The following is a 22,157-nucleotide window of genomic DNA, read 5'->3' as shown; positions in this document are numbered from 1 at the left end:
GTTCACGCGAATGGCGAGTGGGTCCTGGGCAGAATGTTTATCGCTCCATGTGTGTAAGCATAGATTTCTGAACCCGGAACCGCGGGTTCGCTAACTGTGCGCAGTCCGTGGTTCTATCGCGTGGACTTTTGCTTTCTGAGTTCTGCCCTCCGCGGCGCTGCTGGAGCAGCTTGCAGGACAACCATCCCTCACCTTTTTTGAGGTCAGTCCCTTTACCGACGACCATGTAGCAAAGACGCCGTGGACTACTTGTTCTTCCTGCCCCCGGCTCCTTCCGAACAAAGAACGCGCAATCTCGGCTGGAAATGCCTGGAAAATGGCCAAGATGACGGCCGCGGACCGCGGAGTAAGGGGGGTAGGTTTTCTTGCTCAAGGTGAACGCAGCTCTGCTCGTTCATCGATGCTGTCATGATGGGATACTCTCTAGCAACAAGGCTCCTCCCTGCCTTCTATTCCTGGTTTGTTCGCGTTGCAAGGCTTTATTCCACATAAGCTTCTCTTTTTTCGCCGTCGAATCGCTCTGAATAAACATCTCGTTTACGAAAGAACCTCCAAAACTCTGTCCGAGAGTGGCGTTGATTGTGCCTGGTTTGGATCAAGTTCCTGTCTCTCGGAGCGCTGTGACGTTGAGACTACAAAAGCTGTTGAAGCCAGGTCTCGTTCCTGACCTCCTTTTTTGGCCAACTTGCTCTTCGATAACGGCGGTTTCATCAATTCTGCGATGCCGTGTATCGATCTTCAGGCGGACTCCGTATGCTCTCCGGGCTTCTTTTGCCCAAACTCAACGGTCGATAATCGCCCCCCGCAGTATTGCACACCGTCCCCAAGCTGCGTTGGAGACCGCCTCCTGGGCTGGGCCTGCGAGGTAGGCTGTTATTTCATCAATCACCTCGGAAGAAACCGACGAAGCAGTCTATTGACTAACCTGGTTCTGCGAATGACTCCTCATTCAGCCTCAAGGAGATTATGAGCCGCTGGGCTGCCCAGGCGGTTCGTATTGTCCGGACCAAAACACCCTGCTTATATGTCCACAAGGCTACTATTGGTAAGTGTTCCTGTCTATAGGACATCATTCCGGATGGGTACTTGTACTGATATACTGCACTCATTGCATTCTGTTAGTCCCACAGGGACTGTGAAGCCTATCAAGTGTCAGCCACTCTCAGGATGCCCAGAGGGAACCCAGACACCCGCTTACTTCGGAGGCCTGGTCATCTGTCTTGTGCTGGATGCGCTGTTTTTCGCTTTTGTTTGGGCTCAAAGCCGGAAGGAGCGTAGATCACGGATGGATGCGATAGTGACCCCATCTTCTTCGGTAAGACACTCACAAAGCCTCGCCGGCACAAGTACAACCTTATACCAAGTGCATCGCTTACAGAGTAAAGCCTTATCATCCAAGCCGGGGTCAACTCCACAGGCGTCACGAGAAGTGGTTATCGACACAAAGAATACTAAACGCTGGGGTTCTCAGAACTTTGGGATGCTGATGGAGTCGGGGAAGGACGTTGAAGTAGGCGTCACGAAACCCTTGACCACCGGTCCTGGGGGAGCTCCACGCAGTAGCCATCTGGTCCAAGCGTTTCAGCGTGCGCTTGGCCGGAGACCCTTGCAAATGGATTTCAGGTTTCATAGCTTGGGACTGAAACTGAAGAGCGGAAAGTCTATCCTGGAGGGCGTGAATGGGGAGATCAAAGCTGGGCGACTGACCGCCATCATGGGACCGAGTGGGGCAGGCAAGACAACCTTCATGAACGTACGTTTCAGTTCTCCAGTTTGTGCATTCTGGTTACCGACTTCGTTTCTCCCTTATTGACATCACCTCCAGGTGCTGATGGGCAAAGTGCCTCGAACGAACGGAACATTGTACATCAACAACAAAGAAAGTGAGATGCACAAGTTCAAGAAAATCATAGGTTATGTGCCGCAGGTATGAACGCATCATACGGTTACCATCCGTCTCCAATCTTACCGATACGGTCTCAACAGGAGGATATCATGCACCGGGAACTGACCGTGAAGGAGAACATCCATCATGCCGCGCGTGTCAAGCTGCCTGCTTCATGGACGGCCAAAGAAGTCGAAGACTACACGGACGCCGTGATAGCGGCCTTGAACTTATCGCATGTTGCGCACTCGCCGATAGGAGACGAGACAACGCGGGGAATCAGTGGGGGGCAACGGAAGAGGGTCAACATAGGCATCGAGCTCGCAGGTGTCCCCATCACGCTATTCCTGGATGAGCCGACCAGTGGCCTGGACTCGACATCAGCACTGTCAGTATGCCAAAACCTCAAAGACGTAGCAGGTCTAGGTCTCACCATCGTTTCGGTTATACATCAACCTCGTTACGAGATCTTCCGAGCGTTCGACGACATCATATTGCTTGTTCCCGGCGGAAAGACCGCGTACATGGGCCCGAGTTCTGAAGCACAGCCTTATTTCGAAGCAATGGGATTCGAGTTCGATAAACGATGCAATCCGGCCGACCTGCTCATGGACATCCTTGCTGGTAGCGGCATCAACAAGGAACGGATCCTGACGCCGGCGGACTTGGTACATGCTTGGGAACAGCATACATCTCCGTCGAGTGCCGCTCCGCAGGTTGTGGAGAGCAGCTCCCTCGACGAGGAGTTCCATAATGCGATTCCTGAATTGGTTAAAGGCCGCGGTGGGACGTGGTACAGCCAGTTGTGGCATTGTCACAATCGAAGTCTGTTGCAGCAGTACAGAACGCTGAGTTCACTAGCATTGGAGATTGGAAGTGGCACGTTTTGTGGCGCGTTGATGGGTAGGACGCTTTCCGCTGGAAGTTGCTCTCTATCTTGGATGTTTCACGATTGTGCTAAACAACGAAAATTTGGCAACAGGACTCGCAACCGGGGGAAAGCAGATGTACGAAGGAGTATATGTTAGCCCCTACTCCTATATATCACCCGCGCCCTTGATGTGGTTTGTTCCTCTCGCTGGGCTTCTCATTGGGATCATTGTGTCGTTAGCTGTATGTCTCATGTGATCTCGGTGGGCATCAAAGTGTCAAGACCGGTGACTGATCAAATCACGTTTTTCTATACGGACAGGGCGCACCCGCGGGAGTCAAAGTATTTGCAGAAGAGAGGCCGGTCTACTGGCGGGAAGCGGCGTCAGGGCACAACATCGGCTCCTACTACATCGGCAAAACCATCGCAGCAGTGTACCGGTTCGTCTTTGCCGCGCTCCACTTCACATCACTCTTTGTTCTCCTCGCAAAGCCTCAGTCGCCATTCGGACGACAGTACGCCATCATCTTCCTCGAGTTCTATGGCGTCTACGGCCTGGCGGCGATCGTAAGTATGATCGTCGATCGGAAGAATGCAAACCTAATGGCGGTCGTGACATGCCTCTTCGCGGCTATCTTCTGCGGCTTTGGGCCTTCGTTGAAGGAAGCTCGGAGCTGGCATATAGTCTTCATCTGGGTGAGTTGCAAGTCAGACACATAATGCAAAGCTGAGAAAGACCACCTGATCAGTCGTCTGTCACTCGAAATAACAGGATATATCCTACAATCGATGGGGGGCCGAAGCGCTGTATCACGAGTACACCGCCCCCTTCAAGGGCATATACGAAATCGAAGCCTCCGCGGCCGTGCAAGGTTTCACATTAGAGCGGTTCGGGTTCGATTGTGCCATGATTTTCATCCTCGGCGCCGCTTCCCGCGTGATTGCTTTCTTGCTTATGGTCTTTACTAATCGAGACAAGCAGCGGTGAACAATAGATTATAGACAACTCTTTAGCGTAGCTTCCGTAGCCCGACATTTCACATGTTTTCTGTAACCTAAGTATGGGCGATATTGAAAAGTGGTAAAGAAGCCCACGTAGTTCGAAAAGTCTTCGACAGCATGAATGGGACAACGTACAAAGCCCACATGGTGTCGAGGAATCCGAGACTGAGCTTTGGCAATTGCATGGGTGGGCGGACTTCCAATATTGCCGGGTTCTGACAGCGCGACCTCGCTCATTTCCTCCTCGGGCTGACGAGTCGATGTGCGCTGTCTACGGAGAAACAATAAGACACAATACATGTAACGATTCTCTATGTAACACGATAACAGCCTAGAACTAGCTATCAGTGGAGTCAGGTACGCAGGGGAGGTAAAGGGTTGTGAGGGGAGAAATACAGCTTCTGTCTAAGGTTAGGTATCTTCGAATGTGTGCTGGGATTGCGAGAGGATGCGACCGCGGAGATTCCAGATTTGTGGTTCTTGGGTTCCTCCAACACACCACTGCGCGGCACTGATGGGCTGCTTGACACGAGGCCAAGGGCATTGCATTCGACCATCCGCGCTCTTTCCGTTGGCAGATCAGCCAGACCAAGGGTTCTCCTCAGCATCCACAAACGCCGAATTCGACGACGTAACATCTGATGTGTTCGAAACAGCTCCGCCAGGCGATGCAGCCGTGAAAGGTAACGCGATCGATAGTTCCCGATCGGGCGTCCCTATCCTCCACGCTGCCTGATCTTCCAACACGGGTGGTACGCCTGTAGGCGTAGCCGATTCCGGATCTTCGAGAACGGGAGACTCGGCCCGATGCGAGTCCAATAAGTCCCCAGCACCTGCGCTCGAGGGTCCTGCCGCAAGCAAAACTTTCTTCAGGTATTCGTCGTCCAGGTCGGTTGCGATCTTGGGAATCTCGGCCGGGTGTTGCTGTGCCGCTGTTTTGGAAAGAAGGGTTGCAGCAGCCACGGCTCGTCGGGCTTGATGTACTTCCTTTTTGGCGGCGTCCACTTCCGCTTGGGCGGCTTGAAGATCCGATCGGGCCTCTGCCAGCTCATCGACCCCCGTTGTTTGAGGAGTACTGGCTCCGGACACGTCCTCGGGGAAGTGGATCGTGCGGATAACCAATGGCGGGAGCGTGCTTTGGATCTCCTTGGGAACGAACATCTGGTCCTCGTCAGCAGTAATCACCAGAGGCGGCAGTGTGCTTTGAATCTCTTTCGGTGTCCACTGCTCATCGATATCATCCGTCGCTTCCGTAGGTGTCTTCGGAGTAGGAGGAGGAATGCTCCTCCGCGAGAACCAACTCCGTCGCGGTTGGCTACCAGCACTTGCCAACTCCGCAGCACGCTGCTCCTGTTTGAGTCGGTCCCGCTCTTCCCTTTCCCGCTGCTTCCGTTCCTGCTCTTCCTTCTTTTTCCGTACTTTCTCTTCGTACTCTTCCTGCTTCTTCTTCAATCGTTCCTCCTTGGCCCGCAGGCGCTCCTCCTTTTCCCGCTTTTGCTCTTCCTCGAGCTCTAACCGTTCTCTCTCTTCTTCCTCATCCTCGTCATCGAAATAATCTTTCGTTATCGGGAATCCGAGCTTCTCTAGTACTTTCGGCATACAAAGACGGTAATCCAGATGCCCTTGGATCACATCATCAAGTGAGATGTTCTCCACCGCCGCCACGCCTTCAACAGGACGTAGGCCTGCTACGTTGTTCCAAACAGCAACGCTGGCTCTATACAAAACTCCGAGAACCATGTCGTTCGTAGAGTATCCGTTCACAAGGCGACCGGAGACGACGGAAGATATTTGTTCCCATTCCTTCTTTTGTGCCATTACGGGACATCCGAGAAGGTACACTTCTTCCACGATACCGTACGCACCACGGCTGGCGAGTTCGAGCAGGCAGTGGAAAATGACTCTGGCGCCGAGAGAGTATCCGATCAACGTGACCGGTCTATTGTCCTGCACACCTTGTATCAATGTGTCGGCCAAGATCTGCAGATTATGATTGGGGGGTGAGTACAGACCGACTCTTATCGAAACGACTTGCCACGGCAGATACATACCTTGCCAGCCTTGTTGGCTTTGCTCAAGCCTATGCCCCACGGGTTGTCTACCAGATAACTAAGCTTCATGACCCACAGTGGGCCAGCAAGTCCCAGCATGAGCGTTGACAAGACGGTCGCAGACAAGCCCTGCTGCACAAGGAAACTGGCAACCTCGCCGACCAGAAGCTTTAAAGCGCTTCCCAGCTCTTGAAGCGTGTCTGTCTCCCAAGCCAAGGCGTACTGGTCGCCAGCGATATCTCGCTCCATAGTGGAGAACGGAAGGGTATGGTCATCAGGACCGTATGTGATCCACCCGGCGACGGTGATGAGGACATTGGTCTGTTTCGCTTTCGGGGGTCCTTCAGGTTCCTTGAACCGCAGTCCATCTTCGTCCACCTCATCGCCTGCAATGGTCGATTGCAGGTCATCGAACATAACCGCCGCCATTTCCTCGTCGATGGTACCCACATCACCCAAACTCCCTGCATCGAAGCTCTGTTTCCGTGAATGCGCCGTGGAGGTGGCATAGTCGCTTTCCACTAGTTGGTTGCGAGAGTCCCACAGAAGTGTGCTGTCCGCCTTGCTGAGATCAGCGGGCTCGGAGTCTCCATGGAGATCATCGTTCGGATTTGGCTCCGTGTCAGGCCACGTAAAGCCTTCCTCCATGCCCCATTCTGGGGCGATATGCCTCCCCTCATCCGCCGCCGAGGTTGGGGCTGATGTATCAACAGCCGAAGCTTTCCTCGACCTTCGAGCCGGATTGGACGGACCGGAAACGCTCAATCGGGCGGTTGCCACGCCCTCCAACTCTGCAGCGGTCGGCCTCCGTGGTATTGGTGGAGGGAGACTTCGACTTGGTGTCTCGACAGTTTCGGTAGAGTCCGAGTCCATCCGCTGATCCGAAGTCGTATTCACCCAATTGCCGATACGATCGAACTTTTCCTGCGTCATCGCCTCATACCGCGGCAAGGGCTCTTCTTCTGTTTCCCGAGATGCCTCCGAAATGTACACTTCTTTCGCGTCGTCCCCTTTGTTTGGTTCTCCGGGAGCTTCGCCTTTCGCCGCATCTTGGGCTTGCTCCTTATCGGCTTTCTGCTGGTCAAGCTTCTGATGTAAAGCTTCTCGAGCTTCTCGACGTCGGCGTTTCCGCCGCTCCGTTCTACGCTTCTCCTTGTTCTCTTCAATCATCCGCAAACCGTCCTCGATGTAAAGAAACTCAAACTGTGTGATGCCTTTTGTTCGTTTCATCATTTTCACCCCTCCCATTCCTGGATTGCACTGATTCAGTCATTTTGCTGCACGACACAACCGACGCGGGAAAGTTTCCAAACGTACCTCCGCCAGTGAGGACACCCCCCGTGGTGATCAGGGCCAGTGCTCCAGTTGTGGACAGCGCTGCAGTCGCCCCGGTCACACCGAACGTTCCTAGTGCCACGCCAATCCCACCAGCAATCAAAGGAGCAGCCAGACCTGCTGTCAGACCAATAACGGCTCCTCCAGCGAGAGTAGCTATCCCGGTAAACAGCCATCGATTCTTTGTATCGGCCCGATTCCTCTTCCCTACGATTTCAACGTCTCCTTTGACTTCTTCGCTATCCTCGTAGATTCTCAACTGATCCGCGATCGCTCCTTCCAATCGGACAACGTCCGCCCAGGGTATCTCCAAATATTGGGCCACCGATCTCAGAACCGTGCGACTGCGGGAATCGTACTGCCCGTCCATGATGCAGAGAATGAATAAATGCGTCAGGATCGTGAAGCGGATATCTGTCAGCTCAGCGTCGTCGACTCCATTCTCTTGGGAGTCATCAAAGTCGAAGGGAAGGCCTTTTTCCATCGCCTCTTCTTCTGCTCGTTGCCGTTTCTCCTGGCGTTCACTGATCATAGCTGCAGCTTTCTTTGCGTCGTCAATCAGGGACTTGGAGAGATCTGACGGCACCAACCCATGTTCTGCCAAGCTCTTGATCATTGATCGCTCTAATGAACATACAAACAATCAGCATTTGCCGTTCCAAAGAAAGTGAAACATCAACGCCCGTACCTTCAGATTTGATGTCCAAAAACACATAAAGCTTCTCCATGAAGTGGTCTGCCCATGTAGAGTAACTGTCGTTTGCCTTCTTCAACCCCTTGACATCTGCCTTCGGATGATGCACCACACTCAGGTAGCATAACCCCACATACGCGATCTTCTGGCTTTCGCTAAAGACATTCTGTATACTGGAAATCTTCTGCGACTTCGTTATGACGCGTTGAGACGGGCGAGCTGCTTTGAGAGTCCGCGTGGCGAGAGCGGACCGGACTGATACCGTATCATCCTCATCGCCTCCATATTCAGTTCTCACTGGAGATGAGTCTCGTCCTCGATAGCTTTCAACAATGGGTGGCCTCACTATGACATGCGTATTCCGACGCGGAATGTGGAGGGACGGCGAGAAATCGGCGCGGCCCCTAGAATCGCGGCGAGGAGAGTTCGGATCGTTCGGAGGAGTGTAGGGACGTGCGGGACCTCGCCGCTCTTCTAAATGCTTACTCTCCGGGCTCGAACGGTCAATGTCTGGTGGCGTGGGACTCTCCGACATTGCTGGCATGTTTTGAACTCCACTGGGTTGCTGAACCACACTCGGCACTGTTTCGTCTAACTAGGTATTGGGGGTAAGTTATGAGTGATGCTTTCCCGAAGGTACAACGACGTGTTGCCGAAGCCCATGCGACATCGTCGTGTCGAGTCTCGGCGGCCTCTTTGGGAGGCTCACTGGTACGGTGATGCTGGTGACAACATGGACCGCTCCGCCAAACAAAAGACCCCACATACCTGCGCCAAAACGTCTGCAGCCGGAGTTTGACCCTCGGTGTGGTCAGTCAAGCCGGAGCCGACGATGTCCGGTTGCGACTGGGCCATATGCTGTATGTGTCTGCTTGTGCTTTATGGTTTCAGTGGAGGGGAGTTGCCCAGCCTTTCCTTTTGACTGTTGAAGACTTGAAGGCGGGATAAGAACGCGTGCGGCCTGTGTGATACGCGGCCCATCGCCTGATTGGTTTGCGTCTTGGACGTTGGAACTTTCCCCCCCGAGGAACCCGAGGCACGCTTTGCTTGATGGCCGCCGTGCGCCGTGCCTCGATACCCCTTCCCACACTTCAACAGATAAATCTCCATAGGTTCAGATGTTGTCATGCGGTTATACTCGTCATATATACTTCCCATAGTCATTAGCACCCATCCTGAAGGCTGAGGGAAGAGACTGCACTACATGTCTCAAATAGAAATCCCATTTGCTCTTGCGTATTATGTAGGGGCAGGCGACAGCTTCTTTGTTAACTTCTCTGAGTTTACCCAGGGCTCGTTTTAGATGCAGGCACTGCGAAACCATCGGCGTCGACGCATTCCATATGTCCTCGGCACTGAGTCGGCAGTCCGAAGCCTCTGCTGTGTGGAATGCGGCAGGATGCGGACTGACGGTAGGAATCGGTTAAATTGACGGCATCAACGAGAGAAGAAGCACATGCAAACGCGGAAGGGGGCGAGGGCGGGTTCCAAGGCTGTTTTCCCATTCGTTCGCTAAGCGACAATCACTCGCCCGCAAGGTCTCATTCGTCACTAGTCTATAGTCAGTATGCCATATCTGGGTCACGCCGTAGCCGCTTGTCGCTCCGCCGCCGCCAGCCCTCGCGGCATTGCCCGGGGATTCACAGCCCAACAAAGCCCATCAGCAGCTCTGCGCGGTAATCTCTCCCGACCACGACTTTTCCAACAACAGCAGTCCCGCTATGCCTCTTCCAACCCGCCAACCCCTCACCCAGCAGGCCACAAGCACGTGGGCATGTCGCTTCCAGTGAAGCTAGTGTTTGCTGCTACTGTAGTGGGTTCCGGGTACCTCTGGGCTGCCGAGTTCAAATCGAGAGAAGACCATGCTAGTTCTGGTATGTATTGTCAGTGAGCCACCGAGTGTCGCTTCTTCTCGAGCCTCTGCAGTGACTGCCCTTGGGCACATACTCACACCCCCGTTACCGTAGTGAGCAAAACGGCCGATGAGATTACTAGCAAAGTCGCGGAAAAGAAGGCAGAAGCCTCTGCCGCGGTGGGTTCGGCCGCGAGCAAAGTAAAGGATGCATCGGAAAGCATCAAAGGCAAGGTCAAGTCGACTGCCGAATCCGTCAAGGCGAAAGCGGAGGGAGAAGCGGAAAGGATTGCTGGTGTTCTCGAAGGTCAGAAGGGAAGGGCGGCAGGGGAAGCGGAGAAGCTCAAGGCCAAGGCTGAAGGTGTCAAGGCGAAAGTCGAAGGGGCAGTCGACCATGTGAAGGGCAAATTGGAGGCCAAGAAGCAGTCTGCATCCGACGCCGTAGAGGAGGCGAAGGGTAAGGCTAAAGTTGTTGGCCAAGATTTGAAGAACAAGGTGTCAGCAAAGAAGGAGGAGGCCGAGGACTTGGTGGAAGACGGAAAGAGGGCCGCGGCGGAGAAGGCTGGTCAGCTGAAGCACAAAGTCGACGAGAAGAAGTCTCAGGCATCCGATGCCATCGAGGCTGGGAAGCAGAAGGCCAAGGAAACTGGGGAGCAGCTGAAGGCAAAGGCTTCGAGCGCAAAAGCGCAGGCATCGGAAGCTGTTGAGGCTGGCAAGGAGAAAGCTCAGGGTCTTAAGGAGGATGCAAAAGACAAGGTAAAGGCCGTGAAAGACGACGCCAAAAGCAAAGTTGAGGAAGGCAAGGCCAAGGTAGCCGAAGCCAGTGCGGCGGCGGCCAAAGAGGCAGAGTCGGCCAAGGACAAGCTTGCGGAGAAGGCGTCAGAGCTCAAGAAGGATGCGTCCGCCAAGGCGCAAGGGGTCCAAGATGCTGCCAAGGAGAAGCTTTCTGCAGCAGGAAAGACCGCGAAGATCGCCGGCCAAGCCGTTGCGGCAAAAGCGTCCGCCCCTATTGGGGACCTTCACCTCGAACCCCTGGACAATGATCCTACCGTCGTCTTTGTGCTCGGAGGTTAGATTCAATGATCCATAAAGTGATGTGGCAGGATAGGGCATGAGGCTGACTGTCTTGATCCACTAGGACCGGGCGCTGGAAAGGGTACTCAATGTGCCAACCTGGTCCGCGATTACAGCTTCGTTCACCTGTCAGGTATGTCGAAATCGATCGATCATTGAGGAGTAGCAATGCCCAACGCCTAACCTTCACATAACAAACAGCCGGTGACCTCCTCCGCGCCGAGCGAAACCGCCCAGACTCGGAATACGGCGAGCTGATCAACACCTACATCAAGGAAGGTCAAATTGTGCCCATGGAGATCACCATCGCATTGCTGCACAAGGCCATGAAGGAGAGCGGCGCCTCCCGGTTCTTGGTTGATGGGTTCCCGAGGAAGATGGACCAGGCTCTCAAGTTTGAGGAAGCGGTATGTGGGACGCGGGATATGGCATTGGGGGTTCGGGATGGCTTCGTTTCAAACCATAGGTGGCTAAACTGTGCATCAACCGGTGATAGGTTGTCCCCAGCAAGTTCACATTGTACTTTGAGTGCCCCGAAGAGGAGATGTTGAAGCGTCTGCTGAAACGAGGTAAAGTCATGAAGCATCTAACCCATGTTCCAGGCGCATACAACGGGCATAACCATTCGCAAACTCATCATGAATGGAACGTCTCTGTTTCGTCTCACAGGGGAGACCAGCGGTCGGGTAGACGACAATCTCGATTCGATCAAGAAGCGCTTCAAAGTGTTCGAGGAGACCAGTTTCCCTGTCATCAAGTACTACGAGGACCGCGGGAAAGTGCGCACGGTAAGAACCGAAACGGAATATCCACACATATGCAGGTTGAATACTCACCCTTCCCTCGACCTCAGATCTCGTGCAAACAGCCCATCGACAAGGTCTACGCAGAGACCAAGCGTGTTGTAGAAGAGCAGCTGGACGAATAGATATATATGTAGGATTTGCAGAAGAGAATGCACCGCTCGTCGTAGAGACTCCCTTCATATACCGTGCTGTTTATCTCCCATCATCATTCCCTTTCGTTCAACAGAAACATAGACACTGTGTGACTGATGAAAGTCATGTGCCTGTTGCCGACGATAGATCAATAGCTGCAGCTTCTCTTTGATCAAGACAGCGGTGATATGGGGGAAGCAAGAACGTATTTATGCGAATTAACATTACTCTACATAAGGAGAAATGGGGTAGATGAAAAAAATGGGACGCTGGCAACTACGCAAGGGAAGGCGAGGATAAGTACGTCGACAAAGGGATTGATAAACTAGATTGAGAAGATAAATGAAGATGCACAAAATTGATGAGGGGAAAGAGAAAAGGGACGAGCTCGGTTTGCCGCGATTCTCACTTGCGAGGTCATGGTTTAGCCGCCTGTGAAGCAGGATCCGCCTTGACGTTCTGATAGACCTCAGCCATTGCCGCCAAGGCCTCACCACGGCGACGCCTCACATCCTTGGACGCACCACAGTCGTCGCCGAGCACTTTATCGCAGACATCGCGGAGGACGCCCTCGACTTCGAGTTTGCTGCCCCTCCATAGGGCTTCGAGACCTTTTGTTGCGGCTTCGTGCTCAAGTTTGGCTCGGAGCTCCTGCTCTTCGGATGCAATCTCTTCTTCGGTTTTGGGTGGTGTTGTTGGGGCGGGTTGCGGGCCGGAACCGTTGGTCGATGCATCGACGGTATTTTCTGCGTCGTCGGGTTTCTTCTCTTCCTTCTTCTTCTCTAGCTCTTGGAGTCTACTGAAGCTCGACTGAAGATCCATTGCCGTGCGGAAGGTGCCGACCGTTTCTCCGATAATATGAGCCTTCTCTCGCATGAGACCCGAAAACCGGTTCCCGAAGCCCCACGCTCGCTTCAGGATCGGGCCCTCCTCTGCATCCAGCTTTCCGAGCCAGTAAGAGGATTTCAGCTGATAGGTGTATCCGACGGAATGAAGGAGCTCAACTCCGTAGGACTCTGTTTTCAGCGCCTCGGCCTCTAGCGTCATCACAGCACGGAAGGCCTCCATGGCTTCCATCGACATTCTATCAAGATCGGCCTGCGGTATCTCAGCATCCGCACCGTGGGCATTGGACGGCAGGGCGTCCACATACAAAGAGAGCTTGTGATTAAGCTTCTCTACCAAGCCATTCACGCGCTTGGAGCGAATGTCCATCCGCTCCTCCATGGTCAGGTCTTTACTCCCGCGTGACCCTTCGATTCCGTTCTCTGCAGAGATGCCAGACATGGCCTCCGCGAAATCCTTAGCGATCGAAATCTCGCCAATGATGTCGACGAATTTGTCACCGCCAAACTGCTGCTTGAAGAACTCCTCCGGATCCACAAAAGGCGTTTCCGTGCCGTTAGTGGACTGACCAAATTGATTGTAGTGCGAGCGTCGTTGTGGATCCGAAAGGACTGGGTAAAGGAAGAAACTGAGTAAATGCCAACCGTAAGGAAAGTTTATTATCATACAAGCCCCAAGCACATACCTTGGTATGCTTGAGAAATGGCTTTGAACTTTTCCTCTGCGTGGGGATCGTCGGGGTTCTTGTCGGGATGGCATTTCATCGCCTTGACATAGTACGCCTTCTTGATTTGTGCAGCGCTGGCAGTGCCGGCCACTTCGAGCAACTCATAGTACTCAAGGTCAATTGGGTTCTCATCTGAACAGCCGAGAAAAAGCGTTAGTGACGACGTCCCTGTGGTGCTTTCCAGTTCCCACCCCCATATATACCTGTTCCTCTCCGTCCAGCAAAGCTCGACCCCGGCCTCGCAGGCTGTTTTTGCCTTTGCTCCTGCTTTGGTTGCTTCGCATTTTGCTCCTGCTGCTTTCGCTTGGGCTGGGCCGAGGGCTGCTCGTCTTGTGGTATCTTGTAACCGCTCGCAGTGGGAATTGCGTACCTCTTGGTAACTTTGTCTATTGGTACGTTCGAAACCTCCAAACATGAAAAGCACTGAATGCGGTAGTGATCATACGGATATCCGGTGGATGATGGGCTGGAAGGAGCCGAGTCAGGTAGAGAAGAAGTTCGGGCGGAGGGCGAGGCTGCTGGAGAGTCTGTGCTAGACTCGGTGGTGGTAGTTGGGAGGGAAAATTCAACGAGCACTCCGCACTTTGCACATATCGTTGCTGCAGAGGGGCGTGGCCGACGGGATTGCAGTATTTGAGGCTCTGGTCGTTGCGCCGGTGGAGTGGTCATGGTGGGAAAACTCTCCAAAGCTTAACTGGTTGGAGCGGAGATCAGAAAGTCCACGGGCGGCACTGCTGGTGTGTGGAGCGACTAGATCCAAGTACGTTGCCTTACTGCCAGTACATAGGCCGAGTCGAACGTAGCGCCGAGTAGCGTCTCTGCCTGGGTTTCAAAGATGCCACGTTCCTCGTTTTGAGAAAATGCACACAAAATGGAGCAGGGCTTTTTTGAGCATGCGACGGAACTACAGTAAGATGGATGAGGGCATCATCGGCTGCGGCCAAAGCAAGGCTCCAAATCAATTCAGGATCCGCATCGACGAAAATGATTGATGCCGCTAATCATTTGGACGCGAAATCAAGCCCCATTCGCTCAGTTCCCAATCCCGACCTTGAAAGCGATTTTGACAGAAACGCGTTGCGTGAGCAGGCGGTGACAGAAGCCCGCCCGAAAATGACATCAAAGACAGCAAAATATGGATCCAGAGGTGGGCATTCGGCATAGAAAACGAATGTCCGAACACAATATAAGCCTATGATGTAAACGAGGGAAGACGAAGATGTTAGGCGAGCACAGAGAGATCATCCCGGAGATAGGGAAGCTGAAAAGCAGACGGCCGATATACTTCTTCTTGTTCTCGCCCTGATCCGTGCCGTAATCCGGCAATGACTGCGTAGAACCGCAGACCGGGTTGCCTATATAAACGGAGCTGACTCGACCGAAAGTCTGTCCGCTCAGCGCGCATTCCATCGCGCATTTTGAATTCTGTTGAGATTCAGTTAACTCGACATCATGAAACTGCTCACTACTGTACTCATCTTCGCCGGCATCTACGCTGCTTCGCAAGATGCCGCCGCACTGGATCCAGCGTCCGAGCCCGGTCCCGCCATGTAAGCGAGTCCGATAGTTCAGGCCTGGGCAAAACGGATCTGCCCTCAATGAAACGATCCGCCAGAACTGAACTATTGATGATGTAGAATTCCCATGATCCGCCATGCCGAAGGCAGACATGCCACTCGACGCAGCCTGCTGACACGCAGTGAAGAAGGGCTGGTTGTGGTCCGTCCAAATGTGACTGAAGCCCAACTGGACGACGCTCTGAGTTCTGTCCACTTTGTCAACACAGAACATGAGGAGGTCGAGAAGTTGCTCGCGGACGGCAAAGACAACCTTTTTGCCAGGGGTGTATACGCCCCTGGTGCCGACCCCGACTACATCGGTGATGGCGACGAAGACGAGAAGCTCAAATACTTCGTTGGAGAGGAAGACGATGACGAGCCTCCTTTGCGCCGTCGCGCGATGGGCGGTGGAAAGCATGGCGGGTTGAAAAGGCGAGCTGGGACCGTAGCAGCTGCGACAGTGCGAAATAACTATGATACCATGGTAAACACCAGAATGCAAAAGCTCGGAGTCACAATGGTCGAGCTCACACAACGATTTGTTCTCAGTACTATGTTACGTTGTTCCTCGGAAACCCTCCTCAGCCTTTCTCCGTAGTCATTGATACAGGTATGACCGCGGGACTGCTGTCATTTGCTTCCCACAAATCTTTATGTTTTCCTCTCCGAAGGCTCGGCGGATCTGTGGGTTCCTGGGCTCCAGTGTACCACACAATGTGGGAGCAAGCGGAGGTACAACCCCACAGCATCTAAAACAGCAGCACAACAGGGTCTTGCCGTGAGCACTTGGGTACGTTTGCATTCTTCTAGAAAGGAAGTAGTCATTCCATGTTTGACATGGTGAATCCCTCAGTACGGAACAGGATCTGTTTCAGGCACAGTTGTTGTGGTAAGCACATCTACGGACTACAGTGAGCTACGCGAGGACTGGACTGACGTTCTGAGCAGGATGACGTTCGTATCGGAAACTTGAGCGCAAAGTACCAGGTCTTCATTCAGGCAAACACTGCGAGCAATGTCCAGCCCGGAAGTATCGACGGATTGATGGGGATGAGTGAGTCTGACGTCGCGCCTCCCTGCTGCTGCTGGGCTATGCCTAACGTTGATACCCTTGAAACAGGCTTCTCCCCTCTGTCCTGGGCCAACTCGGTGGTTGACGACTGGTTGGTTGGCAAGTCTTCTCTTGTCGAGAACCTCTACTGGTCGCAGAAGATCCCGCAACCCGCATTCGGGATCTGGCTGGATCGCTACTCGTCATGGAGCGCCACACCCGACACAATGGTCGGAGGCGAGCTCACATTGGGCAGCAACCTGGGCAATCCTGCTCGTTACACTGGACCTATCACATGGTTGAGCGTGCCCGATGCATCCACTTGGTGGCATGTAAGCTGGCTGGGCATTTCGGGGCCCAATAACGTGAATGTACGCCCGCCCGGCAGGAACATTAGAGGGTTGGTGGACACCGGTAAGCGCGACATAACGAACCAGGGTTGGGAACTGTGATGGTCGGCATGACTGAGAAGCTCGATTCTGTTCCAGGCGCCACCTTGGTCCTCACGGATTACGCCGTAGCTGTCCAGCTGAACGCACAGATTCCGTCGACCTACGTGGTTGCTAAAGGTCTCTGGGCGTGTAACTGCGGAACAGTGGCAAACAGCGGTGTCACATTCACTTTCAACCTCAATGGATTCCCCTTTACCCTCTCAGGTGGGTGGTGCGCCGCTACAATAAGACCTCATGTGCGATGCGGTTTCTGAGAAAACAACTCTTCTCCTCCTTCCCTGCGATCTAGGAAGTGAGCTCGTTACAAGGGTGTGGCCGAACAATGCCGACCTATGCTACTCCCCGTTCCAGTCTCGAAAAAACGTGAGTCAAGCTGTCCTCGGATGATCCCTTCGTTTTCGTTATTCCGAAAAGAAACCCCTGACCTCTCCCGCTTGACTCGTAGCAAGACGTTCTGGACCAATGGCTGCTCGGCGAAGTCTTCCTCCGCAAGGTATGCCGCTCGAATCCCTCATGTTACTTCATGATTTGTCTCTTCCGTGCGCGCACAATCTGACTAATGGCGCAATGTGCTCTCAACAGTACTATCAAATCTACGACTACAATCCCGCCGGGGCTTGGAAGCCCCGTGTTGGTCTCGCGCTGGCGACCTAGGACTTCAGCTTCATTGACTTGGGATTCGTACAGAAACCCTCAACACCTGAACGCTCTGTTTTTGCATCCAAGCAGTAACAGTTCGTTATGGGAAGCGACTGTGTCTTGTTCCACACATGTGTATTTGTTTATGAATGACTACCTCATATCTCCTCAGTCTGACATGAGTTGTTCCGGAGAGTCGCAGATGCTGAAGCCGGCTTGAAAAACGGGCTTTGATGGATAGAAGTACACATGTTGCAACCCTTTGAATCTGTAGCCTAAAGCTACCCTACGCCTCTGATCAACCACATAAACCGTCTAATGCTACGGCTTATGGTGGACCTCCACCGGAAAGCAAATGAGTGCAATCCTAGCGAGCTATAGCATCTCCTTCCATCGGGCGATCGGACCCTATCAACATAACGATGAGTCCTCGTACGTTCAGCCTGGAGAAATTTCCACCGTTCCTCCGAAAGACTTCCATGCGATCCGCCCCCTTGGATAAACGAGACCGCATGCCCCCCGATACTCTAGCCGGAAGCGAAACCCGAAGAAAGCCAATCTTTACAACTCGATGCATCAATCCACGATATCCATCGGTATTGCTGACGATGCAGAAATCGGACCCTCGTTCCCAATTCCATTTGTAACGCCGTTTGTGACAGGCTCTGCTTCTACTTCTTGACAGCAAACAAAACGAGATCAGTTCTGTCCGATTCACTTCAGTGCCTTCAGTTGGAACATCTTTTGGGACATACCTTGGGATGCCGGTTCCGCAGAAACCGCAGGTTCCGAAACAGCAAGCGTTACCGTCGAGGTCGAAATGTCCATGGGGGCAATGCCTGCAATGAAGATGTTCATGAGCCTGGGTACTCACAAAGCATGACATCACTCCATTTGAACATGCAAGGACTTGCCATTTGTGTTGCCATTCGGGGTATATGGGACAGAGCCTCCCAACGTGCAAACTTTCTCCTGTTGAGAAAACTGAACTGAGAACAGGGAACTGTTGCCCTTCACCTTCCCTCATCTATGGCGACGGCGAGATGGTTTTCCCACCCTCACCACTCCATCGACGCTTACCAAAGCCCTTAGGTACTTCCAGACAGTACCATACCCCTCCGACGGTCTCGTTACCAGCTCGCATAGCCTCTGAATTGTGAACGGTGTTCTTTCAAAACCATCCAGAGCTCTTCCTATCCGTTCCACATAGTCCGGTACAGTATCCGGCGGGTTCTGAGCTGTGGCTGGAGGTGGAGGGGTCCCTAGGTCCGGCCTAACATTATCTGACACTTTGTACTTTATTATTTCCCGTAGAAGCTCCCACGGGGCAGTATTCGTGTCGGCCGATTCGCTGAGATTTGCAAGCAGATTATCATATTCTACGTTTTGATAATAATTAGAGAATCTCCAGCAACAGCGGAATGAAACCAGGGAGAAGACAACAAGAGGCTGTCCCAGGCTCTACATACCCTCCTTCCACTCTAAGTGCTCAGCTTGCGCAATGGTCATGCTATGATGGTTCGCGTCAGAAAGAAAAGTTGGAAGATCATCTTGCATTCAACGCAATCACTACCTTGCAGAGTTACCCGGTCCGCAAAAGGTTCCCTAATTCAGCGAGTCCCGGTAGGATAGAAGCGTCGGTTTCGAATGAGCTGTAAGAAGACTCCGAAATTGTCCAAGGGGCTGTGCGTTCAGTGGATGCGAGCCTGGAGGATTTTCGGGGTCGTTGGTCACAGGAACCGTTCCAGGGTCGACAACCGGCTGAGTGTGATGCAGGTATGAGTGCTGAAATACGTAATGCAAGCCTAGCACAATGCTCAATATGACGAGGACGACGTAGAGTTGGCGCAAACGTTGTTTTCGGAGAAAGAAATAAATGAAGAATGTGAAGAGATAGAAGCGAGTTGTCCAGTTCTTTTTTCTTCCGCCGGGTGGATCTAGCATTCTATAAGCCCATGCCACTCTGTGTCTGGTGGGAAACTGTGCGGTAGACTGTGCAGGTGCGGTGGGATTCTGCAGACGAAAACCCCGCTGAGGAGTGAAAACTGGTTGAAGTCTCGGAGCAGAAGCTTGATGACAGCCGCGCGCAGATGTTACGCGCGATGGAGATCGAATATTAATCCGATAATCCAAATAATACGCAGCAGCACGCACGCACTAATTACCACAAAACAGACGGCTGCATGTAGTATGGACCTACAACACTGCAAGATGTAGCGTTATTTATTGTCAATGAAGAACATCTATTCCTCGGCGGGCCAAGGCTTGCAAGGCATCGCCAGCAGCTTGAGCCACTGCTTCATTCTGCGACGATATAAGCCGTTTAAGAAGCCGTATTACCCCAGCTGCGGCCAGCTGCTTCCCATAATCCGACGCCTGGTTTTGACTTGCTTTGTCAATGTTTGCTAGGTTCTTGACAATTTCTAAACCTCGCAGGTGGAGCTCGTCATCCTCGCTAACTGAGGTGTTCGGAGAAGACACGATACCCGATGGTGAAGGCTCCAAGAGTCTGACCACTGTTTCCAGTCCGCGAGGTATCCTTGTACCAGCCTTTGTGTCCTCCTTTTTTCCGTCGGGCTCATTCTCGTCGACCAATGCCATTAACTGATGGCATGCGTTGGGGCTGGAGCTCAAGATTGCAACCGCTCCCGAGGCAGCTCGTCGAGTAGCGAAGTCTTCAGAGTCGGAGAGGGCGACCAGCAGTTTCAGCTTGTTGGAGAGGGTGGGAACCTTCGCCGCCAAAAACGCGTCTGCATACGCCTCGTAAACCGCAGGATGGAACATCATATTACAGATGGCTTCGACGGCGGCGCGGCGGACCATGACGTTATCATCGAAAATCAGGCTTTCAAATGCTTTCACTGCACCAGCTGCAACAATTCGATCTCGCACGTGCGTAGTATCGTCCATACTGGCGAGGTTGGTGATCGCCATTAATGCCTCAAACTGGGCCAGTAAGGGGATGTTCGTATTGTCTTGAGCTGCACGCGATGTGCAAAGAAGGCCGGCGATCGGACGGACGAGCTCAAGTGCGACTTGTCCTTTGAATGCGAGATGGGGATTGACGGTGATGGCAATCTTTGCCAGTGCGTGTGACGCTAAGAATGCGGTTCCATCGGCTGGAGGCGTCGGCAAAGACGTGGAGGGTGACGTTTTGGACGACCCAGCTGACTGCGCAGATGACTGGATGGGACGAGTAAACTCCAGCAAGATCCGTACAGCGCCCTGCTGCACAAGAACATTATGCAATTTCCTATTTGTTGCCAAATTGCAAAAGATCTGAGCGGTAACCTTGCGCAATCCTGTGCTGTTGCTCTTCCTTGCAACCGAGATGAGCCAGGGCACCATAGCGCACTGAAGGACCAGTATCTCACAACGCCGTCTGACACGATCCTCATCGTTTAGTGCTTCATCTGGACCTGGCTTGGCAAGCGACGCGTCTTTTGCCATCCGACGTAGTTTGCGCACTTGCTCTTCCTCCTCCGTTGCTTTCTGACGAAATGCCGTTAGGTTTGCAATCATGGTGGCGAGACCATAATGGAGAGCACGGAAGTCTTGACTTTGTGTCCGAGTGAGAATGCCTTTCAGAGATGATCCTTTTGTTGTGACCACATGCTCTTTGACACGTGGCTCGATTGTGAGATACGCAAGACCCTCTACTGCACGAGTATCCTGGTCCCGTGGCGATGTCGTATCTTCCAGCGTTGCGATGAATGAGTCTGCACTCGGTATCGAATCCATTTCGACGACTTGGCCAGCTTGAGCGCCTCGGGAAGCTGTAGCCAACTTGCTAGCAACCACGTTAGCCGTCGCGCTGAGTCGCGCGTCCTTGGTACGCGTCATTTTCTGCAAGTATCCGCTGCAGCGTCCCACGATGAGAGTGCGGCTTTCTTTATCAGCACATGCTGCCGACAAGGTCTCAAGGAGAGCCAACTGCGTCTCGGCAGGTTCGAAATCGATGGTGTCCATGAAAGAGTCCAGGAAACCTGGGTGACATAATATACTGCTTCCGTACACGAAGCTCGCCTGGAAAAGTGCGTTGAGCGCCTGAAGGCCCAGTGCCTTGGTTTGAGCGGAGTCCGAGTCCACGCGTTTGACGATCTCTTGGCGACACGCTTCCTGCACAGCTTTCTGATTCGTCTCTGCTATAAGCTCAAGGATGCGAGCAAGTGCTACGGGCACAAGGTTTCGGATCCGTTCGTCCGGGTCTGAGACCAACGAGAAGAGTGAAGTGTTACCCTTCGCCGTATTATTGATAACAGCTAGCGCAAACTCTTCGTTGGACACCGCCTTTATCAGAGCTCCGAATGTGGCAGCACGATGATCAACCGGCCATCGGGGATCCAGATGGCGGACGATGGCATCCAATAGGATATGCGCATTAGGCCTTATGTTCGGTGGTTCGCTTTCCAAAGTTGCACCGACTTTCAAGATCAGAGTCGAAGCAATGTCGATGGCCAGAGTGTCATTCGGGGCGTCAACCCCTGGCTCGCCTAAGAATGCCTCCGCCGTGTCCTTCGAGATAAAAGACAGGATGCGAACAAACCCGCCTTCTCCTGTGTGGCTGATGTTGGCAATGATTTTCAGATAAGCTGCAACCAATTTACTCCGATGGTCATTTGGCTTGGTGCGAATTGCGAACAGCGCGGGAAGAAGAAGGTCCACGCCGCCTTCTTTCAGAAGTCGTTCAGATCCATCAGCATCCGCCGACAACACAACCAGCTTCTCTGCTGCGTCCAATGCCCCTCGCCAATCTGCATCTTCGCCTTCCAGTGTCGTTGCAGTTCGCAAAAGTGCCGTAGGTGACGCATCTGTAGCAAGTTTCTTGTTCTTCGTTATCGTTTCCAGCAGCTCGCGCATCGCATCCACCGCAGGTCGATATTGTCGATCGATTGTAAGCGCCACCTTTATGTCCTTGAGGGCTTCATCGTATTGCTCCATCTCCCTGTACGCCTCCGCTCGGGAGAGTAGAAGGGGTTGCGGGGATATCGTGCATTGTTGAAGCTCTTTCTTTCACGTAGAACCCGTTTAGACAACGTTCGATATCCCACCCTGTTGCTCGCCCAAGCCCTGCGGCCGCACTCACCAGCCGTCAACTCTTCAATCCGCTCCCTAACGTGCTTTTCCGCGTCTGTGAGACAAATGGGGGTCAAAGACATGCCATCCTGTAACGGAAATGAA

At 53.1% G+C, this 22,157-nt stretch overlaps 9 protein-coding genes across 9 annotated transcripts; 3 read left to right on the top strand and 6 right to left on the bottom strand.

Moving 5' to 3' along the window:
• Positions 1-474: 474 nt before the first annotated feature.
• EV422DRAFT_275965 (uncharacterized protein) lies at positions 475-4,041 on the top strand. Its single transcript, XM_053065909.1, has 9 exons — positions 475-865; positions 954-1,045; positions 1,123-1,315; positions 1,379-1,753; positions 1,826-1,927; positions 1,987-2,788; positions 2,868-2,998; positions 3,078-3,452; positions 3,529-4,041. The coding sequence occupies exons 1-9, from the start codon at positions 722-724 to the stop codon at positions 3,742-3,744; spliced, it is 2,430 nt and encodes an 809-aa protein (XP_052921675.1). The 5' UTR covers positions 475-721; the 3' UTR covers positions 3,745-4,041.
• Positions 4,042-4,197: 156 nt separating this feature from the next.
• Positions 4,198-6,662, bottom strand: EV422DRAFT_276058 (uncharacterized protein). The gene is made up of 4 exons (XM_053065911.1): positions 6,251-6,662; positions 5,810-6,113; positions 5,306-5,738; positions 4,198-5,212 (listed from the first exon to the last, which is right to left on the bottom strand). Exons 1-4 carry the CDS (start codon positions 6,316-6,318, stop codon positions 4,338-4,340), a joined length of 1,680 nt encoding a protein of 559 aa, XP_052921674.1. The 5' UTR covers positions 6,319-6,662; the 3' UTR covers positions 4,198-4,337.
• On the bottom strand, positions 6,663-8,766 carry EV422DRAFT_276057 (uncharacterized protein). Its single transcript, XM_053065910.1, has 3 exons — positions 7,833-8,766; positions 7,127-7,768; positions 6,663-7,069 (listed from the first exon to the last, which is right to left on the bottom strand). Exons 1-3 carry the CDS (start codon positions 8,380-8,382, stop codon positions 7,008-7,010), a joined length of 1,254 nt encoding a protein of 417 aa, XP_052921673.1. The 5' UTR covers positions 8,383-8,766; the 3' UTR covers positions 6,663-7,007.
• A 439-nt stretch (positions 8,767-9,205) lies between these two features.
• Positions 9,206-11,906, top strand: EV422DRAFT_275893 (adenylate kinase-domain-containing protein). The gene is made up of 7 exons (XM_053065907.1): positions 9,206-9,712; positions 9,806-10,759; positions 10,829-10,897; positions 10,966-11,171; positions 11,261-11,333; positions 11,434-11,552; positions 11,618-11,906. The coding sequence occupies exons 1-7, from the start codon at positions 9,406-9,408 to the stop codon at positions 11,690-11,692; spliced, it is 1,803 nt and encodes a 600-aa protein (XP_052921672.1). The 5' UTR covers positions 9,206-9,405; the 3' UTR covers positions 11,693-11,906.
• A 28-nt stretch (positions 11,907-11,934) lies between these two features.
• On the bottom strand, positions 11,935-14,209 carry EV422DRAFT_275909 (X-domain of DnaJ-containing-domain-containing protein). The gene is made up of 3 exons (XM_053065908.1): positions 13,479-14,209; positions 13,234-13,407; positions 11,935-13,159 (listed from the first exon to the last, which is right to left on the bottom strand). The coding sequence occupies exons 1-3, from the start codon at positions 13,942-13,944 to the stop codon at positions 12,120-12,122; spliced, it is 1,680 nt and encodes a 559-aa protein (XP_052921671.1). The 5' UTR covers positions 13,945-14,209; the 3' UTR covers positions 11,935-12,119.
• A 453-nt stretch (positions 14,210-14,662) lies between these two features.
• Positions 14,663-17,131, top strand: EV422DRAFT_623189 (aspartic peptidase domain-containing protein). Its single transcript, XM_053074214.1, has 11 exons — positions 14,663-14,825; positions 14,913-15,318; positions 15,384-15,444; positions 15,506-15,624; positions 15,688-15,723; positions 15,783-15,888; positions 15,955-16,299; positions 16,374-16,541; positions 16,627-16,700; positions 16,783-16,830; positions 16,920-17,131. Exons 1-11 carry the CDS (start codon positions 14,728-14,730, stop codon positions 16,989-16,991), a joined length of 1,533 nt encoding a protein of 510 aa, XP_052921670.1. The 5' UTR covers positions 14,663-14,727; the 3' UTR covers positions 16,992-17,131.
• A 421-nt stretch (positions 17,132-17,552) lies between these two features.
• EV422DRAFT_509548 (uncharacterized protein) lies at positions 17,553-18,485 on the bottom strand (the record flags this gene model as incomplete). The annotated part of the gene is made up of 5 exons (XM_053068856.1): positions 17,553-17,653; positions 17,732-17,815; positions 17,851-17,965; positions 18,057-18,355; positions 18,446-18,485. 5 exons carry the CDS (start codon positions 18,483-18,485, stop codon positions 17,553-17,555), a joined length of 639 nt encoding a protein of 212 aa, XP_052921669.1.
• Positions 18,361-19,041, bottom strand: EV422DRAFT_275647 (uncharacterized protein). The gene is made up of 2 exons (XM_053065906.1): positions 18,550-19,041; positions 18,361-18,486 (listed from the first exon to the last, which is right to left on the bottom strand). Exon 1 carries the CDS (start codon positions 18,918-18,920, stop codon positions 18,582-18,584), a length of 339 nt encoding a protein of 112 aa, XP_052921668.1. The 5' UTR covers positions 18,921-19,041; the 3' UTR covers positions 18,361-18,486; positions 18,550-18,581.
• Position 19,042: 1 nt separating this feature from the next.
• On the bottom strand, positions 19,043-22,058 carry EV422DRAFT_275590 (armadillo-type protein). Its single transcript, XM_053065904.1, has one exon. The coding sequence runs from the start codon at positions 21,915-21,917 to the stop codon at positions 19,206-19,208; it is 2,712 nt and encodes a 903-aa protein (XP_052921667.1). The 5' UTR covers positions 21,918-22,058; the 3' UTR covers positions 19,043-19,205.
• Positions 22,059-22,157: the final 99 nt, after the last annotated feature.

The sequence above is a fragment of the Fimicolochytrium jonesii genome, assembly GCF_025526975.1.
Source record: "Fimicolochytrium jonesii strain JEL569 chromosome Unknown EV422scaffold_34, whole genome shotgun sequence".
NCBI classification, from domain to species: domain Eukaryota; kingdom Fungi; phylum Chytridiomycota; class Chytridiomycetes; order Spizellomycetales; family Powellomycetaceae; genus Fimicolochytrium; species Fimicolochytrium jonesii.
The sequence above is the reverse complement of the archived record's forward strand: the minus strand, read 5'-3'. Positions and strand labels throughout refer to the sequence as shown.

Excerpts from the sequence above, each read along its gene's own strand:
- EV422DRAFT_276058 (XM_053065911.1), bottom strand. The coding sequence starts at position 6,318 with ATGCCACCTCCACGGCGCATTCACGGAAACAGAGCTTCGATGCAGGGA. Across the intron at positions 6,114-6,250 it reads GTTTGGGTGATGTGGGTACC|CGTCGCCGGGTGGATCACAT; the intron begins ATCGACGAGGAA and ends TGTCCTCATCAC. Across the intron at positions 5,739-5,809 it reads AAGCCAACAAGGCTGGCAAG|ATCTTGGCCGACACATTGAT; the intron begins GTATGTATCTGC and ends CATAATCTGCAG.
- EV422DRAFT_275647 (XM_053065906.1), bottom strand. The coding sequence starts at position 18,920 with ATGCTAGATCCACCCGGCGGAAGAAAAAAGAACTGGACAACTCGCTTC.
- EV422DRAFT_623189 (XM_053074214.1), top strand. The coding sequence starts at position 14,728 with ATGAAACTGCTCACTACTGTACTCATCTTCGCCGGCATCTACGCTGCT. Across the intron at positions 16,542-16,626 it reads ATTCCCCTTTACCCTCTCAG|GAAGTGAGCTCGTTACAAGG; the intron begins GTGGGTGGTGCG and ends CCTGCGATCTAG. Across the intron at positions 16,831-16,919 it reads GCGAAGTCTTCCTCCGCAAG|TACTATCAAATCTACGACTA; the intron begins GTATGCCGCTCG and ends TGCTCTCAACAG.
- EV422DRAFT_275965 (XM_053065909.1), top strand. The coding sequence starts at position 722 with ATGCCGTGTATCGATCTTCAGGCGGACTCCGTATGCTCTCCGGGCTTC. Across the intron at positions 1,046-1,122 it reads TGTCCACAAGGCTACTATTG|TCCCACAGGGACTGTGAAGC; the intron begins GTAAGTGTTCCT and ends GCATTCTGTTAG. Across the intron at positions 2,789-2,867 it reads GTTTTGTGGCGCGTTGATGG|GACTCGCAACCGGGGGAAAG; the intron begins GTAGGACGCTTT and ends ATTTGGCAACAG.
- EV422DRAFT_276057 (XM_053065910.1), bottom strand. The coding sequence starts at position 8,382 with ATGCCAGCAATGTCGGAGAGTCCCACGCCACCAGACATTGACCGTTCG. Across the intron at positions 7,769-7,832 it reads TTTGGACATCAAATCTGAAG|AGCGATCAATGATCAAGAGC; the intron begins GTACGGGCGTTG and ends TATGTTCATTAG. Across the intron at positions 7,070-7,126 it reads GGGTGTCCTCACTGGCGGAG|TGCAATCCAGGAATGGGAGG; the intron begins GTACGTTTGGAA and ends TGACTGAATCAG.
- EV422DRAFT_275893 (XM_053065907.1), top strand. The coding sequence starts at position 9,406 with ATGCCATATCTGGGTCACGCCGTAGCCGCTTGTCGCTCCGCCGCCGCC. Across the intron at positions 11,172-11,260 it reads CTCTCAAGTTTGAGGAAGCG|GTTGTCCCCAGCAAGTTCAC; the intron begins GTATGTGGGACG and ends AACCGGTGATAG. Across the intron at positions 11,334-11,433 it reads GAAGCGTCTGCTGAAACGAG|GGGAGACCAGCGGTCGGGTA; the intron begins GTAAAGTCATGA and ends TTCGTCTCACAG.
- EV422DRAFT_275590 (XM_053065904.1), bottom strand. The coding sequence starts at position 21,917 with ATGGAGCAATACGATGAAGCCCTCAAGGACATAAAGGTGGCGCTTACA.
- EV422DRAFT_275909 (XM_053065908.1), bottom strand. The coding sequence starts at position 13,944 with ATGACCACTCCACCGGCGCAACGACCAGAGCCTCAAATACTGCAATCC. Across the intron at positions 13,408-13,478 it reads TGCTGGACGGAGAGGAACAG|ATGAGAACCCAATTGACCTT; the intron begins GTATATATGGGG and ends TCGGCTGTTCAG. Across the intron at positions 13,160-13,233 it reads CATTTCTCAAGCATACCAAG|TCCTTTCGGATCCACAACGA; the intron begins GTATGTGCTTGG and ends TCCTTTACCCAG.